Source organism: Hypanus sabinus, chromosome 12, assembly GCF_030144855.1.
Source record: "Hypanus sabinus isolate sHypSab1 chromosome 12, sHypSab1.hap1, whole genome shotgun sequence".
NCBI lineage: Eukaryota > Metazoa > Chordata > Chondrichthyes > Myliobatiformes > Dasyatidae > Hypanus > Hypanus sabinus.
The window spans coordinates 100,697,518-100,715,866 of NC_082717.1; the positions used below are offsets into that span (position 1 = coordinate 100,697,518).

At 45.0% G+C, this 18,349-nt stretch overlaps 1 protein-coding gene across 1 annotated transcript in view; it reads left to right on the plus strand.

Moving 5' to 3' along the window:
* Positions 1-18,349, plus strand: part of acat2 (acetyl-CoA acetyltransferase 2) — a 70,517-nt gene that overhangs the window by 4,249 nt on the left and 47,919 nt on the right. The window contains exons 2-4 of the mRNA XM_059986547.1: positions 5,569-5,703; positions 12,776-12,957; positions 14,490-14,607. Of these exons, the coding sequence (XP_059842530.1) occupies positions 5,569-5,703; positions 12,776-12,957; positions 14,490-14,607 (435 nt within the window). The remainder of the gene's footprint in view (positions 1-5,568; positions 5,704-12,775; positions 12,958-14,489; positions 14,608-18,349) is intronic.

Sequence of the window (18,349 nt, forward strand, 5' to 3'; positions counted from 1 at the left end):
CTTCCCTGAATCTTGAGGCAATGTCCCCTAGTTCTAGTGTCACCTACCAATAGAAACAACTTTCCTACTTCTATCTTATTTATCCCTATCAAAATTCTGTATGTTTCTATAAGATCCCCTCTCATTCTTCTGAATTCCAGAGAGTGTAGTTCCAGGCAACTCAATCTCTCCTCACAGGTTAACCCCTTCATCCCTGGAATCAACCTGGTGAACCACCTCTGCACGGCCTCCAAAGCCAGTATATCCTTCCTCAAGTACGGAGACAGAACTGCCCACAATACTCCAAGTGCGGCCTCAACAGTACCCTGTATGACCTCCCTGCTCTTGAATTCAATCCCTCTAGCAATGAAGGCCAACATTCCGTTTGCCTTTTTAATAACCTGTTGTAACTGCGAGCCAACTTTTTGCGATTCATGAACAAGCACTCCCAAGTCCCTCTGCACAACAGCATGCTGCAATCTTTTACCATTTAAATAATAATCTCTTTTATTATTCCTTCCAAAGTGGATGATCTCGCATTTACCAGCATTGTATTCCATCTGCCAGACCTTGACCCACTCACTTAACCTATCTATATCTCTCTGCAGACTCTCCACATCCTCTGTACAATTTGCTTTTCCACTCAGTTTAGTGTCATCAGCAAATTTTGCTACGCTACACTCTGACCCCTCTTCCAAATCATCAATGGAAATGGTAAACAGCTGCGGGCCCAGCACCAATCCCTGTGGCACCCCATTCACCAACTGCCAACTGGAGAAACACCCATTTATACCAACTCTCTGCCTTCTATTGGTTAACCAATCCACTCTCCATGCCAATACACTTACTCTGACTCCATGCATCTGTATCTTATTTATAAGTCCCTTGTGCAGCTCCTTATCGAACGCCTTCTGGAAATCCAAGTATACGACATCCACCTGTTCCCCTCTACCCACTGCACTCATTATGTCCTCAAAGAACTCCAGTAAGTTTGTCAAACAGGACCCACCCTTCCTGAATCCATGCTGCATCTGTCCAATGGAGCCACTCACTTCTAAATGTTTCGCTATTTCTTAGTGACAGCTTCAAGCATTTTCCCGACTACAGATGTTAACCCTACTGGACTATAGCTGCCCGTCTTTTGCCTACATTCTTTTTAAAAAATTGATGAAGGTGGAACTGTGTATGTTGTCTTCATGGATTTTAGTGAGGAATTTGACAAGATATCTCACGGAAAGCTCATGCAGAAGATTACGCATGGGATCCAAGGTGACTTAGGCATTTACAAACAGAATTTGCTTGCCATTAGAAGACAAAGGGGATTACTTTGGCTGGAGGCCTGTAACGTGGTGTTCTGAAGGAGTGGGCACTGGACCTTTGCTGTTTGTTACATTTATACTGTAAATACCTTCGATAAAAACGTAGATGGGCGGGTGAGTAAGTTCACAGTCAATACAAAGATTGATAGTGTCGTGGATAGCGTAGAAGACTGGCAAAGGATACAGCAGGATATGGATCAGTTACAGATAAGGACAGAGTAATGCTGACAGAGTTTAAGGTGTGGCACCTTGGGAGGCTGTATGTAAGGGGTAGAGCACAGTTAAAGGCAGTGTTGATGTCCAATGCTCCCTGAAAGTGGCTGTGCATGTTGATCGGGGGTAAAGAAGATATATGACATACTGGCTGTAATAATTGAGACATTAGTTCAAGAGTTAAGTTGTGTCAAAGCTGTATAAAACTCTGGGGCTCTGTCTCGTCAGTGTGGTCTGCTATGGTGGTGTCACCTGCACACTTAATGCACTTAGAGCAGAATTTGGCCATCCAGTCACAAGGGTTAAAGGGTAAAGTCGTGTTCTGAAGACACATTGAGAATAGGCTGGTTGGGTAGTCATTGGCCAGTTTTTGTGAATAGGGCACATGTGGGCAATTCTCCACATGATCAGGTGGAGTTCAGCGTTGTAATTGTCCTGAAACTCCTACTCCACTTTGAACTTGGAGAAACTAGTGACTAGTGTCGTGGTTTCTCGTGCCCCACAAACGACCAGGAGACACAGAAGATTCTTCAAGAAGGGTTAAACTTTAATTTGCAAATCAAAGCCGAGACAGTCAGTGAGCTAGTTGCTGATTGCCCACCGATCCTTGTACATAGCATTTTTTATAGCAATCTCCTGGTTTAGTTGTATTAGCATATCCAATCGGTCTACAATTGCATATCACAAGTACATCCGCCACTGTTGTTTCTACCCATTGACTTAATCATGTTCTAATCTACATCTCTTAGCTACCTCTCATTAACACACCATTGTCTTCTACATTCTTAAGATTTCATTCTCCTACTAAATTGGTTACATGCATAGCAAATAGCAAACTCACTACATAATCTACATCTCTTAGCTTCCTCTTATTAACACACCATTGTCTTCTACATTCTTTAGATTTCATTTTGGATACATGCATAGCAAATAGCAAGTTTCAAAGCTGACTACATAGTTTTGGTTACACAGCAAATAATGCAACTTTTATACTCCAATATATCCCCCCTTTGAGACCCGGAGGGTCTCACACAGAGAAAGAAGACTAAGAGTCTGCGCACAAAAGCCCCAATAAACTCAAGCACTTATTCTCAAATCTTGGGTTAAACTATAATTTTCTGCACCAAGACCTCAAAGTATTCTCTCCCTGTTACCCTGGGCCGCTGAGCCAAAAACCTGTCCCTTTGTACCTGAGACTGGGAAAAAGACTCAGAAGCCCTTACAATCTACTCCCACACTGTCGTTTTGCTCTTGTTCATCCTGCAGGTGTTGTTGGCTGTAACGATACATTTTGGGTGTTTCTTTCTCCACTAAGCTTGCTTCAGTAATTGCCACAAGCATCAGAAATTGTTTGGTTGCAGCACGCGCTACAAGAGACTTGAGACAGAGAAGAAAACAGCTTAGCACAAGCGCACAGCTCAACAATACAATACTGACAGTTATTGCCATTTTAGTCAGCCATGCTCCCCACCCTCCGAGTCTACTTTCTAACCAGTCAAAGAACTGATGTTCAAATCCTGCATTCTGTTTGACCTCTGTCCGTAGATTCTTTAATTTATTTATTGCTTTGGTGAAAGACCCTTCTGTGCTAATATTGTTCGGTATGAAAGTGCAGCATTGTTCTCCAAACATTACACCCCCCCCACTTTTTCTGCCAAAAGCCAATCCAGTACCTGTCTGTTTTGCCACGCCATCCTGCTAGTTGCATCCAGCTGTTGCCCTAAGGCCTCCAGTGCATCATCAGTGTAGTTGATAATCTCTGTTGATTGTAGTATATATAGTTTATCCATTCAACATTTTTGTTTACACCTGTCACAGGTATGATAGCTTCCCAGCCTGCAGCAATCTCATTCCGTGCCTTGAATTCGTTCGGTATACCTCTCGGCTGTCCTATACTGTCAATCCGGATTGTCGGGTCAGGGTCACATTTTCTCTTCTGCTGTAGCAGTGTCCACTGCTCAGGGAAGTTAGCGTTGGACTGTACTTCAGGGGACATTATAACTTCCTGAAGCAGCATGACAAGCGTACATGTTCCTACCCACCTGAGGGGGAGCGTAGATCTCAGACCTCCTTCCTGTCCACACAGCCACTTGCTTTTCTAGTCTGTTTATTTCTATGGTATAACCGATACTCCTCATACTCCTTTTCCTCTCTCAAGTATTTCATCTGTTCAATCTCTTCTTTCATTTCTCTCTTTGCCTGTTCCACCTTTATCCTTTCTGCCTGTATCTCCTTCCATATCTCCACTTTTTCCTTCTCGTATTGTTTTTTTTCCCTCCTCATTATCCCAAACGTGTACTTCTCCCTGCATGTTCACTGTTCCCGTCAGCAGGGGACACGGCTTAGGGGTTCCTTCCTCATTATAGGGAGGGGGCTTTACAGTTTCTTTCGCATCCGGGTACGGAGCCGAAGCCAGCTTCTCACTGTACCTTCCTCTCTCTCTAACAGGCTGTTTCTCCAGCACCTTAGTGTCTTCCTCGCTTGTAATCAATATTCTACCTGACCTCCTCAGCCTTTCTCCCTCCGTTCTGAAGAGTTTTAACACTTCCATTTCACGTTCTCTTTTTTGCCCTCTTTTCTTAGATTTATCTTTTGGTTTGTAATTTTGCCTCCATTTAGTGCCTCCATTTCTTCGCACAAACTTACATCAAACGTTCCTTCTCTTGGCCACTTTGTGACCAGGTTTTTGGTTCTTTTTTCCTATTTTTCTGAAGTTTTTGTGATCTCATATTTATTTATTTATCGGGAATTTTTTGCTCAGAATCTCTACTGCTGTTCCTTTACCTGTCATGTTATTCTCTCTTTTTAAGGTATTTCAGTGATTCACAGTTCGTTTACTGGATAATATTATTTACTCTAATTCTATGCCTAGTCTATCGTCTATCTACCAGCGCTTTAAACTATATATTGGACTGTCCTTGTTTCCTATTCTGTTCTGCCCGTACAGACCTCTATTCAGAGCGGTATCCATAGAACTTGCTCTTTGCACCTCATCTATTCAGACCCTTATCTCTTAAGGCAGTATCCACGAGGATTTTCTCTACTTTCCCTTTCCCTGCCCGCTCAGACCTTTGTTTTATGCGAAGCGATATCTACAGAGATTTACGACACCATGTGGAATTTTTCTTAACTTCTTATTTGTACTTGCCCTCACTGCAGTGCTCTTGATCAATCCTCTGAGCCTCCTGTTAACCCCCAATTCTGCCAGATACTTTGGACCGGAGAGACCGTTCAGCAGTGGTTCCACACTTCTGAGACTCCAAGACCTCCCCAAAACCAACAGAATTCTTAGTCCAAATTGTCGCAAAAAACGCTTACCTTTTGTTTGGGTGCACCCTTAATTCTGTTAGCCTTGTGGGGGTCCCTAGAGGACTGGGAAGCTTCCCCAATCTGCCATTTCCTTTCCGCGGGTCTCTTTCCGGTCCTGCCGCGGTCACCAATTTTGTCGTGGTTTTTCGTGCCCCACAAATGACCAGGAGACGCAGAAGATTCTTCAAGAAGTGTTAAACTTTAATTTGCAAATCAAAGCCGAGACAGTCAGTGAGCTAGTCACTGATTGCCCACCGATCCTTGTACATAGCATTTTTTATAGCAATCTCCTGGTTTAGTTGTATTAGCGTATCCAATCGGTCTATAGTTGCGTATCACAAGTACATCTGCCACTATTGTTTCTACCCATTGATTTAATCATGTTCTAATCTACATCTCTTAGCTACCTCTCATTAACACACCATTGTCTTCTACATTCTTAAGATTTCATTCTCCTACTAAATTGGGTACATGCATAACAAATAGCAAGTTCAGACTACATAGTCTACATCTCTTAGCTTCCTCTTATTAACACACTAATGTCTTCTACATTCTTAAGATTTCATTTTGGATACATGCATAGCAAATAGCAAGTTTCAAAGCTGACTACATAGTTTTGGTTACACAGCAAATAATGCAACTTTTATACTCCAATGCTAGCAAGTAGAGAAGCAGTGTCATTGTGAAATCTAGGCTCTATATGTTGCATTTTCTTTCAGTATCTGAGTGAACTTGTTTGTGTTTGCAGGTTCCTTCAATGGCTGTTTATCGAGCCTGGCTGCCCATCAGATCGCATCAGTTGTGATAAAGGAAGCCCTGAAGAAAGCAAATGTACAGCCAGAAGATGTGTCTGAAGTGATTTTAGGGCATGTTTTAACTGCAGGTACTGTACAGTAGGTGGGGTTGTACCCAAGAATTCAACAGCACATTTGAACCAAAAGAAAGATTAAAAAAAATGCAGATGCTGCAAATCTGAAGTAAAAAACTGAGAATGCTGGAAACACTCAGCAAGTTAGGCAGCATCTGTGGAGAGAGAAGCAGAAGCAATCCTCCATCAGACTGGGAATTAGAAAAGGTGGTTGAAGTTGTAGACAGGGTGGAGGCAGGAAGAAGGAAGGTTCCTGTGAGGATGTGTTGTCTGGTCACATGGATTATCGGAGTTAGCAGAAGGCGATATGAGAAACATTGTGCTGCTAACAGTGGGGCTGTGGGGCATGGCCACTGGACCATGCCAACCTCAGGAGAGAGAAAAAAGTGAGCTAGAGTCACAGAGAGGTGGCTTACAGTAGGGAGTTAGCTTTCTGCTGAGTGTGGTAATGGGTGTCTGGTGAGATGGCAGAGAGCATGGGATCTGAAGACATAGGAGCAGAATTAGGTCATTTGGCCCAACGGGCCTGTTCTGCCATTTGGTTGATTTATTTTCCCCCTCATCACCATTCTCCTGCCTTCTTCCCATAACCTTTGACACCCTTACTTATAAAGAACCTATGAACCACCACTTTAAATACACCCAGTAACTTGGCTTCCGCAAGCGTCTGTGCTAATGAATTCCACAGAAGATGCACCACCCTCTGATCAAAGAAATTCTTTTACCAACAAAGCCACCCCTTCCCCTCGGCCTACTCCCTTCAATACAACGTGTAAGCTTGAACGTCAAGCACTCAACTGTGATCTTCCAGCAACAACTCCGTGACGCTCACAGCATCATGCCTGCCAATCTCTAACGGCCCTGCAAGATCATCTACATTATACTACGTGCATTCAAATACAACACCCTCAGTACTGTAAACCTCACACTTTTTAAATATTGCCCCCATGTTACACTTAAACTCTTCTCACTGACTGCAATTTTGCCCTCTCATAAGGGATTCTGTTGATAACAGTTGTTCCATCAGTCACATTTTGTTGCACTTTGAGGTTTGATAGGTGCCTCCTCAAAGTTGCAGACGGTTTATGAGCATCTGTGACCGATGCAGTGTAGTGATTGCAACAAGTACTACGTTGGTCAAACGGGAAGTATCGACAAAGCTACATGGATGTCAGCTAGCGAGCAGAAGGCAGGACCCACTCTCGTTAGCATCAGTTCATGAAGATGAAGGAGGACACCATTTCAACTGGATGACAGCCACAGACTTGACTCAAGCAAGAACAAGAAAAGAATGAGAATTTCTTGAAGCGTGGCTCCCTACAAAAGGAGCCATCAGCTAGCACATTGACATCAATCCGGCATATGAATCCTTACAGAGAAAAGAAAAACACCAACATCAACAATCAGGGAATTGCCGGTTATCTCAGGACCTGAACAGTGAAGCAAAAGCTTCCTACGGACCTCCCTCGAAGCTAGCCAGTCAGAATCCTCTCCTGCTAAACTCTCCACCGGGTTTTGAACAAGCCAACCAAATTGACATCTGATCAATATCTATCTGGACCCCAGATGAGTGTGTAAGCTGAGGAGAGAGCACCCTCACACGTGCATCTACTTCTTTACTAGAACTAGGGACATAGGCGCAAGATCTGGGGGAGTAGATTTAGGACAGAGGAGGAACTGGTGAATCTGTGGAATTGTCTGCCTAATGAAGCAGCGGAGGCTACCTCAGTAAATATATTTAAGACAAGGTTGGATAGATTTTTGCACAGTGGGGGAATTGAGAGTTATGGGGAAAAGGAGGTGAGTCCATGATCTTATTGAATGGCGGGGCAGGCTCGATGGGCCGGACGGCCAACTCCTGCTCCTATTTCTGATGACGGCTTCTTGCTTGGAGCCAAAATGTCTGCAAACATTTTGCCAAGCTCAGTGTTCAACCAAACTGCCAAATAGCCTACCAATGTTCTGCAATATTTTAAATCTCTGTTCTTTGTTGTTTTGGGCTGGATACTCCAATAGATTCAAACTAATTTGAGTAAATGGCGCGACTGGAAGGGTTTAGGAAAGATGTCCATTTTTAAGGTACCACAGGCAACCGAGCGGACTGGTTCCACTACCCGTTCTCTCCCCGGACACAAACAGCTCCAATCTTTGAACAACTTGTTCCTCAGTGGTGTTCTGATTGTTAGGATCTTCCATCTGATAAATGTGAAGCGTGAATAGGGTAAATGCCCACAGTCTTTTTCCCAGGGTTGTGGAATCAGAAACTGGAGATTTAAGGTGGAAAGGGAGACATTTCGGAGTGCCTAGGGGCGACTCATGTAGCAGCAGAACTCTCAATGGATACGATTAAATATTCTTGTTTCAGCCTGATAGGAAAAAGCACGACTGCTTCCAAGGTCAGTACACTCAAAAAAGATGTCTTAATGAGTTTAAACAAACTATTGCTTCTTAAAACTGACGGAATCAATGCTGATTGTGGACAGACTGTTCACCGGATTCCACGCAGGAAGTGTGGCTGCAGGTCAGGCATACAGGAAATGGGGTTTTAACCTCCCAGTACTGACCATCACAAAGGTCAAAGGTGCATTTAATGTCAGAGAAATGTATACGATATACATCCTGAAATGCTTTTTCTTCGCAACCATCCACGAAAACAGCGGAGCGCCCCCGAAGAATGAACGACTGTCAAATGATAGAACCCCAAAGACCCCCCACCCCACCCCCCGCAGCTCCTCACTCCCGCGCGTAAGCGGCAGCAAGCCACCAACAATTACCTTGCAGGCAAACATGCAGTCGCTGGTGAATGATGATCTCAGAGCTAGGATGCTGAATCAGAGGGACATTAGGACCGTGTGTGCCCTTTGTTTCGCGGCATCATGGTTAACCCCTTCTGTACCGGAAACAGCAATTCAGGTCGACAGGTTTACTATACACTGCCAGGACAGATCTACAGAGTCTCTCAAAAGCAGAGTTTGAGGAGTATGCCTCATGATCAACTCTTCTTGATGCACAAATATATCAGTGCTGTCCCGATTCTATTCATCAGACCTGGAATATCCAGCATTTAAGTGCTGTGCTTTTTACCCACCACGGGAGTTGTCTGGGGTCATTTTAACCATATAACAATCACAGCACGGAAACAGGCCATCTCGGCCCTCCTAGTCCGTGCCGAACTCTTAATCTCACCTAGTCCCACCTACCCGCACTCAGCCCATAACCCTCCACTCCTTTCCTGTCCATATACCTATCCAATTTTACCTTAAATGGCACAACTGAACTGGCCTCTATTACTTCTACAGGAAGCTCATTCCACACAGCTATCACTCTCTGAGTAAAGAAATACCCCCTCGTGTTTCCCTTAAACTTTTGCCCCCTAACTCTCAAATCATGTCCTCTCGTTTTGGTAGCGGTATACATTCCACCTCAGGCCAATGTCAATCAGGCTTTAGATGATCTGAGCATTGGGATCAACATGCATGAAACAGCGCACCCTAACGATGTCACCATTATTTTGGGGGATTTTAACCAGGCCAGTCTGAAAAAAATCACTGAGCAATTACCATCAATAGATCGCTTGCAACACCAGAAGAAACAACACACTGGACCATTGTTAGACCACCGTCAAGAATGCCTACCGTGCTGTTCCACGCCCTCACTTCGGGAAGTCTGAACGCTTGGTTGTATTTCTACTCCCTGAGTACAGGCAGAGACTGAAGACTGCAGCACCAGCAGTGAGGACCAAGGAGGTTTGGACAAGGGAAGCACAGGAGCCTCCGCAGGACTGCTTTGAATCGGCGGACTGGACTGTATTCAGGGATTCCTCTTCGAACCTGGATGAGTTTGCTGCAGTTGTTACCGACTTCATTAAAGCCTGTGTGGATGAGTGTGTGTACCCACAAAGTCTTACTGTACACTTCCAGACCAAAACCATGGATGAACCAGGAGGTATGTCGTCTGCTGAAGGCTAGATCTGTGACATTCAAGTCTGGTGACCCAGGTCTGTACCAGAAAACCAGGTATGATTTGCAGAGGACTATTTCAAGGGTGAAGAGACAATTTCGAACAAGGTTGAAGGTGACATCAGATGTATGGCAACTCTGGCAGGGTTTGCAAGACATTACTTCCTACGAAGCGAAATTCAATAGAATGAATGGCAGTGATGCTTCACTACCAGATGAACTCAACACCATCTGTGCCCGCTTTGAAAGGGAATATGTAAGTACAGCTGTGAAGATCCCTGCTGCACCTGATGACCCTGTGATCTCCGTCTCAGAGGCCGATGTTAGACTGTCTTTAACGAGAGTGAACCCTCGCAAGGCGGAATGTCCCGATGCAGTACCTGGTAAGGCTCTGAAAACCTGTGCCAACCAACTAGCGGGAGTATTCAAGGACATTTTCAAACTCTCACTGCTATGGGCCGAAGTTCCCACTTGCTTCAAAAAGCAAAAAGCAAAAAACCGGTGTCTAAGAAGAATAATGTGAACTGTCTTAATGACCATCGCCTGGTAGCACTCACATCGACAGTGATGAAATGCTTTGAGAGGATGGTCATGACTAGACTGAACTCCTACCTCAGCAAGGACCTGGACCCATTGCAATTTGCCTATCACAGGGGTCGGCAACCCGCGGCTCCGGAGCCGCATGCGACTCTTTCATCTCTGTGCTGCGGCTCCCCGTGGTTTGTTAGTTTTTGAAATGTAATTCGAAATTTGAAGATTATGGTGATCTTGTACAATCTAAAAACGTTGTGGAGACCCCATTTCCTGGCACATCCAAACCAGCTCACAATTAGCCACCGTTCAGGCTAAGGGAGATAGCCTACGGGGGTTTGTGAGTACGTGTCTTTTGGAGCATCCGTGCCCACGGGGACAGGTTGAGGGAGGCTTTAAAGCAAGGCTGTTTAGTTCGAATAAAGTTACCTTTGACTGCAGTGTTGTTATTTTAGCGCTGCGTGTAGCACACCGCTACAACGTGTTTTTTATCGCTATTAATATACATCACCACTGCCAATGCCTGACACCCGCCAGTGCGCGCTTTCTTTTAATTCTTCGATCCAAGGTAGGCTACCTATGGAGTAACCTTCAACCCAACGTCTTTTTTTCGGAGTTCAAAATGTTTTTGTTGTATGCAGAAATGTAATTTCGTTTTCTCTGCAGGAGTTCATCAATTTCATAAATGCAACACATTATAGTTTGTTTATACATAGCATAAAGGCAAAAAAAAACGTTGTATGCAGTGTTATTTCATTTTAAATGTCAAACGGGTTTTGTGGCTCCCAATGTTTTCTTTTCTGTGGGAAATGGGTCCATATTGGCTCTTTCAGTGGTAAACGTTGCCGACCCCTAGCCTATCACCACAATAGGTCAACGGCAGATGCAATCTCAATGGCTTTCCACACAGCCTTAGACCACCTGGACGACACAAACACCTATGTTAGGATGCTGTTCATCGATTATAGCTCAGCATTTAATACCATCATTCCCACAATCCTGATTGAGAGGTTACAGAAGTTACATATGGATCCTCAACTTCCTAACCGGAAGACTACACTCTGTGTGGATTGGTGATAACATTTCCTCCTCGCTGACGATCAACACTGATGTACCTCAATTGTGTGTGTGCTTAGCCCATTGCTCTACTCTCTCTATACCCATGAATGTGTGACTAGGCATAGCTTAAATACCATCTTTAAATTTGCTGATGGTACAACGATTGTTGGTAGAATCTCTGACAGTGACGAGAGGGCTTACAGGAGCGAGATATGCCAACTAGTGGAGTGGTATCGCGGTAACAACCTGGCACTCAACGTCGGTAAGACGAAAGAGCTGATTGTGGACTAACGGAAGGTAAAATGAAGGAACACATACCAATCCTCAGAGAGATCAGAAGTGGAGAGAGTGAGCAGTTTCAAGTTCCTGGGTGTCAAGTTCTCTGAGGATCTAACCTGGTCCCAACATATCGATGTAGTTATGAAGATGGCAAGACAGGGCCTATACTTCATTAGTTTGAAGAGATTTGCTATGTCAACAAATACACTCAAAACTTCTATAGATGTACCATGGAGAGCATTCTGACAGGCTGCATCACTGTCTGGTATCGAGGGGCTACTGCACAGGACCGAAAGCATCTGCAGCTCCATCTTGCTCATTAGCCTACAAAATACCCAGGACATCTTCAGGGTGTCTCAGAAAGGCAGCGTCCATTATTAAGGACCTCCAGCACCCAGGGCATGCCCTTTTCTCACTGTTACCATCAGGTAGGAGGTACAGAAGCCTGAAGGCACACACTCAGTGATTCAGGAACAGCTTCTTCCCCTCTGCCATCCGATTCCTAAATGGACATTGAACTCTTGGACACTACCTCACTTTTTTTAATATATATTATTTCTGTTTTTTGCACAATTTTAATCTATTCAATATATGTATGCTGTAATTCATTGACTTATTATTATTTTATTTTGGTTTTTTTTCTTCTATATTATGTATTGCATTGAACCGCCGCTGCTAAGTTAACAATTTTTACGACACAGGCTGGTGATAATAAAACTGATTTAATAGGACTTGAGGGGCAATACATTTTTCTTCCACCCAGAGGGAGGTCCATTTCTGGAATGAGCTGCCAGAGGAAGAGGCTGAGCAGAACATGTTAAAAAAGTACTTGGACATGTACACAGAGAGCAGTGGTCCCTGGCTGGGAAACCCTGCTTCAGAAAGGTGTGGACCAATGCTGGAAGATGGGATTGATTTAGAGGGGAATCTTGGTTGGCGTGGCCCAGGGCCTGTCTTTGTGCTGTACATGGTCATGACTAACTGTGGCGCCCGCTCTAGTTTTATTAAACACTTTGTCGGCACTGCACTTGACCACGGAGATTTACAGTTGTATTTTGTCCAATGCAATGACGAGTGAGTTACTTACCACAGAAGGAACCAGTACCCAGTGTGACCAGTGGCTCGTGAGAGAGAAAATGCTTAAGCACAATGCAACAAAATCGTCTTCTGAGTACTAGAGAATCACCCGCTGCATGTGAAGCAGTCTGCTTTGGTCAGTCCCTGCAGTTTTCCTGCTCTAACCTTCCTTTCCTCTGCAGGCGAAGGACAGAACCCGGCCCGCCAGGCTAGTGTGGGGGCAGGAATCCCCTACCAGGTGCCAGCGTGGAGCTGCCAGATGGTGTGTGGTTCCGGACTGAAGGCGGTGTGTCTGGCTGCTCAAGCCATCCTGACGGGGTGCTCTGACATCGTGGTCGCTGGAGGAATGGAGAGCATGAGCCAGGTATGAACACCCCCACCCCCCGAGTCGGCAGTGGTGAGCTACGGTCTCGGCTGATCGGCTGCCTGGTCCCAGTTCCCCTGTGAAGCAGGGTGTTGTGGTAGGACGGCTTTGGAGAGAGTTGGGGCCCTGGTGTTGAGGGGTCGAAGGAGGGTTGGTGTCTGCAGCTAGTGTGATAATCCACTTTCCGAAGTAAAAATGCTGAGGGAATTATCTAACCACTGCCCAGCAATGCGAGGCAGAAGTTGGTGTTGCAGGTACAGTGAGCTACTGCTTTGTAGAAGGTTGCCCAAAGTTCAAATCAAGTTTATTTTCACCACATGTATGTACTCTGATAAGAAATTTTACTTGGAACTTCCTACAGCTGGAACCTCTGGGATTTGGGGCAGAGAGCAGACAGACATGAGGGTCGCGTGGTGATCACAGACTGAGAGCAGTTAGCTTGCGTACAGTCTGGGTACCGGGGTCATGGGGTTACTATCTAAGGACACTGTCCTGTGTTGTATTTCCGCCCTGCATCCTGCAGACTCTGACCTGTGCTGTATCTCCGCCCTGTGAACACTGAGCTGTGCTGTATGTCTGCCCTGTGGACACTGTCCTATACTGAATCTCCACCCTGTGGACACTGTCCTGTACTGTATCTCTGCCCTGTGGACACTGTCCTGTGCTGTATCTCTGCCCTGTGGACACTGTCCTGTGCTGTATCTCTGCCCTGTGGACACTGTCCTGTACTGTATCTCTGCCCTGTGGACACTGTCCTGAGCTGTATCTCTGCCCTGTGGACACTGTCCTGTGCTGTATCTCTGCCCTGTGGACACTGTCCTGAGCTGTATCTCTGCCCTGTGGACACTGTCCTGAGCTGTATCTCCGCCCTGTGGACACTGTCCTGAGCTGTATCTCCGCCCTGTGGACACTGTCCTGTGCTGTATCTCCGCCCTGTGGACACTGTCCTGAGCTGTATCTCCGCCCTGTGGACACTGTCCTGAGCTATATCTCCGCCCTGTGGACACTGTCCTGTGCTGTATCTCTGCCCTATGGACACTGTCCTGTGCTGTATCTCCGCCCTGTGGACACTGTCCTGAGCTGTATCTCCGCCCTGAGGACACTGTCCTGTACTGAATCTCCGCCCTGTGGACACTGTCCTGTACTGAATCTCCGCCCTGTGGACACTGTCCTGTACTGAATCTCCGCCCTGTGGACACTGTCCTGTGCTGTATCTCTGCCCTGTGGACACTGTCCTGTGCTGTATCTCTGCCCTGTGGACACTGTCCTGAGCTGTATCTCTGCCCTGTGGACACTGTCCTGAGCTGTATCTCTGCCCTGTGGACACTGTCCTGTACTGTATCTCAGCCCTGTGGACACTATCCTGTACTGTATCTCCGCCCCGTGGACACTGTCCTGTACTGTATCTCTGCCCTGTGGACATTGTCCTGTGCTGCATGTCCGCCCTTTCACTGCGTGTGCATCACAAGCATCTGTAGCGGACAGACCTGCGCCAGTGTGGCTGTAACAACTGCAGGACCTTTCGTCCCCAGGCTCCACACGTGGTGCAGATGAGAGCTGGATACAAAATGGGCAACGCCTCCCTTCAGGATAGCATTCTGTGCGATGGGCTGACGGATGCATTTCACGGTTACCACATGGGAATCACAGGTAAACCTGCCACCATCTCATCGAGTCGTCAGTGCTGTCTCGGGCACAAACACAACTCTAACACCTTGGCAGTGACTCTTTGGAAGAATATAAGAGGGATTTAATCGCTGCTGTCTCTCACTGCTCAATCCCGTGTGAGGAATTTGCTGCAGCTTTAAGGGAATATGCTGTTCTGGAGGTGCCTGTCTCTGGTCCTTTAGTGTGATGATCAGAACTGCACACAGTACCCTAATGCACCAAACCTTGTACCATATCTCTCTTCTTGTATACCCTCTGCTTCAGTGAATGAGGCAAGTTTCCGATGTCCTCTCTCTACCCAATTATGCCCCATTGTAGCCTATGATATCCTTCTACCCTATCCATAACACCACCAAGCTTGGTGTCATCTGAAAACTTACTAATCCGCCTGTCCACTTCCTCATCCCAGTCATTTATAAAAATCACAAAGAACAGTGATCCCCAAACAAATCCCTGAGGAACACCAGGCAGAATGCACTCCAACTCCAAACACCCTTTGGCTTCTGCAGGTAAGCCCATCTGTGTCCACACAGCCAAGTTTCCCCAGATCCCATGTCTCCTGACTTCCAGAATGAACCTCCCCTGAGGAATCTTATCAAACTCCGTACTAAAATCCATATACATTGGTCTGCCTTCATCAATTTGTTTGTCACTTCCTCAAAGAATTCAGTTGCCTGTGATAGTCATTCTGACTATCCCTAATCAGCCCTTGCTTTGCCAAGAGTCCATAAATCTTGTCTTTAGGAATCGTCTCCAATAGTTTGTCCACCACTGATGTAAGACTCACTAATCTGCAATTCCTATGATTATCCCTACTACCTTCTTGAACAAAGAAATACCAATTGCCATTCTCCAATCTTCTGGACGTACTCCTGTGGTCAGTGTGGATACAAAGATCATCAACCAAAGGTGCAGCAACCTCTTCCCTCACATCCCATCATTCCCGGAGTTCGGGGACTTACCTGTCCTGATGTTTTTAAAAAGTTCTGACACACCATTTTTACTTAATGTTTGACATATTGTAGCATATCAGCTTGTCTTACACTTTCCTCACAGATGTCAACATTCCTCTCACTGGTGAATACTGAACCAAGGTATTCATTAAGGACCACCCGTACCTCCTCCGACTCCAAACAATTCCTCTTATCCGATTGGTTCTTCCCTCACTGGGGCCGTCCTCCAGTGTAGAGAGGATGTATAGAGCACCTTAATCCTGTAACCGTATAACAATCACAGCACAGAATCAGGCCATCTCGGCCCTTCTAGTCCGTGCCGAACACTTACTCTCACCTAGTCCCACTGGCCCGCACTCAGCCCATAACCCTCCATTCCTTTCCTGTCCATATACCTATCCAATTTTACTTTAAATGACAATACCGAACCTGCCTCTACCACTTCTACTGGAAGCTCGTTCCACACAGCTGCCACTCTCTGAGTAAAGAAATTCCCCCTCGAGTTACCCTTAAACTTTTGCCCCCTAACTCTCAACTCATGTCCTCTTGTTTGAATCTCCCCTACTCTCAATGAAAAAAGCCTATCCACATCAACTCTATGTATCCCCCTCATAATTTTAAATACCTCTATCAAGTCCCCCCTCAACCTTCTACGCTCCAAAGAATAAAGACCTAACTCGTTCAACCTTTCCCTGTAACTTAGGTGCTGAAACCCTGGTAACATTCTAGTAAATCTCCTCTAAGTCTCGCTATTTTGTTGACATCTTTCCTATAATTCGGTGGCCAGAACTGTACACAATATTCCAAATTCGGCCTTAACAACGCCTTGTGCAATTTTAACATTACATCCCAACTCCTGTACTCAATGCTCTGATTTATAAAGGCCAACATACCAAAAGCTTTCCTCACCACCCTATCCACATGAGATTCCACCTTCAGGGAACTATGCACTATTATTCCTAGATCACTCTGTTCTACTGCATTCTTCAATGCCCTACCATTTACCAAGTATGTCCTATTTGATTATTCCTACCAAAATATAGCACCTCACACTTATCAGCATTAAACTCCATCTGCCATCGTTCAGTCCACTCTTCTAACTGGCCTAAATCTCTCTGCAATCTTTGAAAACCTACTTCATTATCCACAACGCCACCTACCTTAGTATCATCTGCATAATTACTAATCCAATTTACCACCCCATCATCCAGATAATTAATGTATATGACAAACAACATTGGACCCAGTACAGATCCCTGAGGCACACCACTAGTCACCGGCCTCCAACCTGACAAACAGTTATCCACCACTACTCTCTGGTGTCTCCCATCCAGCCACTGTTGAATCCATTTTACTACTTCAATATTAATACCTAATGATTGAACCTTCCTAACTAACCTTCCATGCAGAACCTTGTCAAAGGCCTTACTGAAGTCCATATAGACAACATCCACTGCTTTACCCTCGTCAACTTTCCTCGTAACCTCTTCAAAAAATTCAATAAGATTTGTCAAACATGACCTTCCACGCACAAATTCATGTTGACTGTTCCTAATCAGACCTTGTCTATCCAGATAATTACATATACCATCTCTAAGAATACTTTCCATTAGTTTACCGACCACTGATGTCAAACTGACAGGCCTATAATTGCTAAGTTTACTCTTAGAACCCTTTTTAAACAATGGAACCACATGAGCATTACACCAATCCTCTGGCACCATCCCCGTTTCTACTGACATTTGAAATATTTCTGTCAGAGCCCCTGCCATTTCTACACTAACTTCCCTCAAGGTCCCAGGGAATATCCTGTCAGGACCTGGAGATTTATCCACTTTTATATTCCTTAAAAGTGCCAGTACTTCCTCCTCTTTAATCGTCATAGTTTCCATAACTTTCCTACTTGTTTCCCTTACCTTACATAATTCAATATCTTCTTTTTCCTTCTACCGAAGAAAAGAAATTGTTCAAAATCTCCCCCGTCTCTTTTGGCTCCACACATAGCTGTCCACTCTGATTCTCTAAGGGACCAATTTTATCCCTCACTATCCTTTTGCTAATAATATAACTGCAGAAATCCTTTGGATTTATTTTCACCTTACTTGAGAAAGCAACCTCATATCTTCTTTTAGCTTTTCTTATTTCTTTCTTAAGATTCTTCTTACATTCTTTATATTCCTCGAGCACCTCATTTACTCTATGCTGCCTATATCTATTGTAGATATCTCTCTTTTTCCTAACCAAGTTTCCAATATCCCTTGAAAACCATGGCTCTCTCAAACTTTTCCTTTCAACCTAACAGGAACATGGAGATTCTGTACCCTCAAAATTTCACCTTTAAATGACCTCCATTTCTCTAGTACATCCTTCCCATAAAACAAATTGTCCCAATCCACTCCTTCTAAATCCTTTTGCACCTCCTCAAAGTTAGCCTTTCTCTAATCAAAAATCTCAACCCTGGGTCCAGTCCTATCCTTCTCCATAATTATATTGAAACTAATGGCATTGTGATCACTGGACCCAAAGTGCTCCCCAACACATACCTCCGTCACCTGACCTATCTCATTCCCTAACAGGAGATCCAACACTGCCCCTTCTCTAGTTGGTACCTCTATGTATTGCTGCAAAAAACTATCCTGCACACATTTTACAAACTCCAAACCATCCAGCCCTTTTACAGTATGGGCTTCCCAGTCTATGTGGGAAAATTAAAATCTCCCACAATCACAACCCTGTGCTGACTACAAATATCTATCTTCTTGCAAATTTGC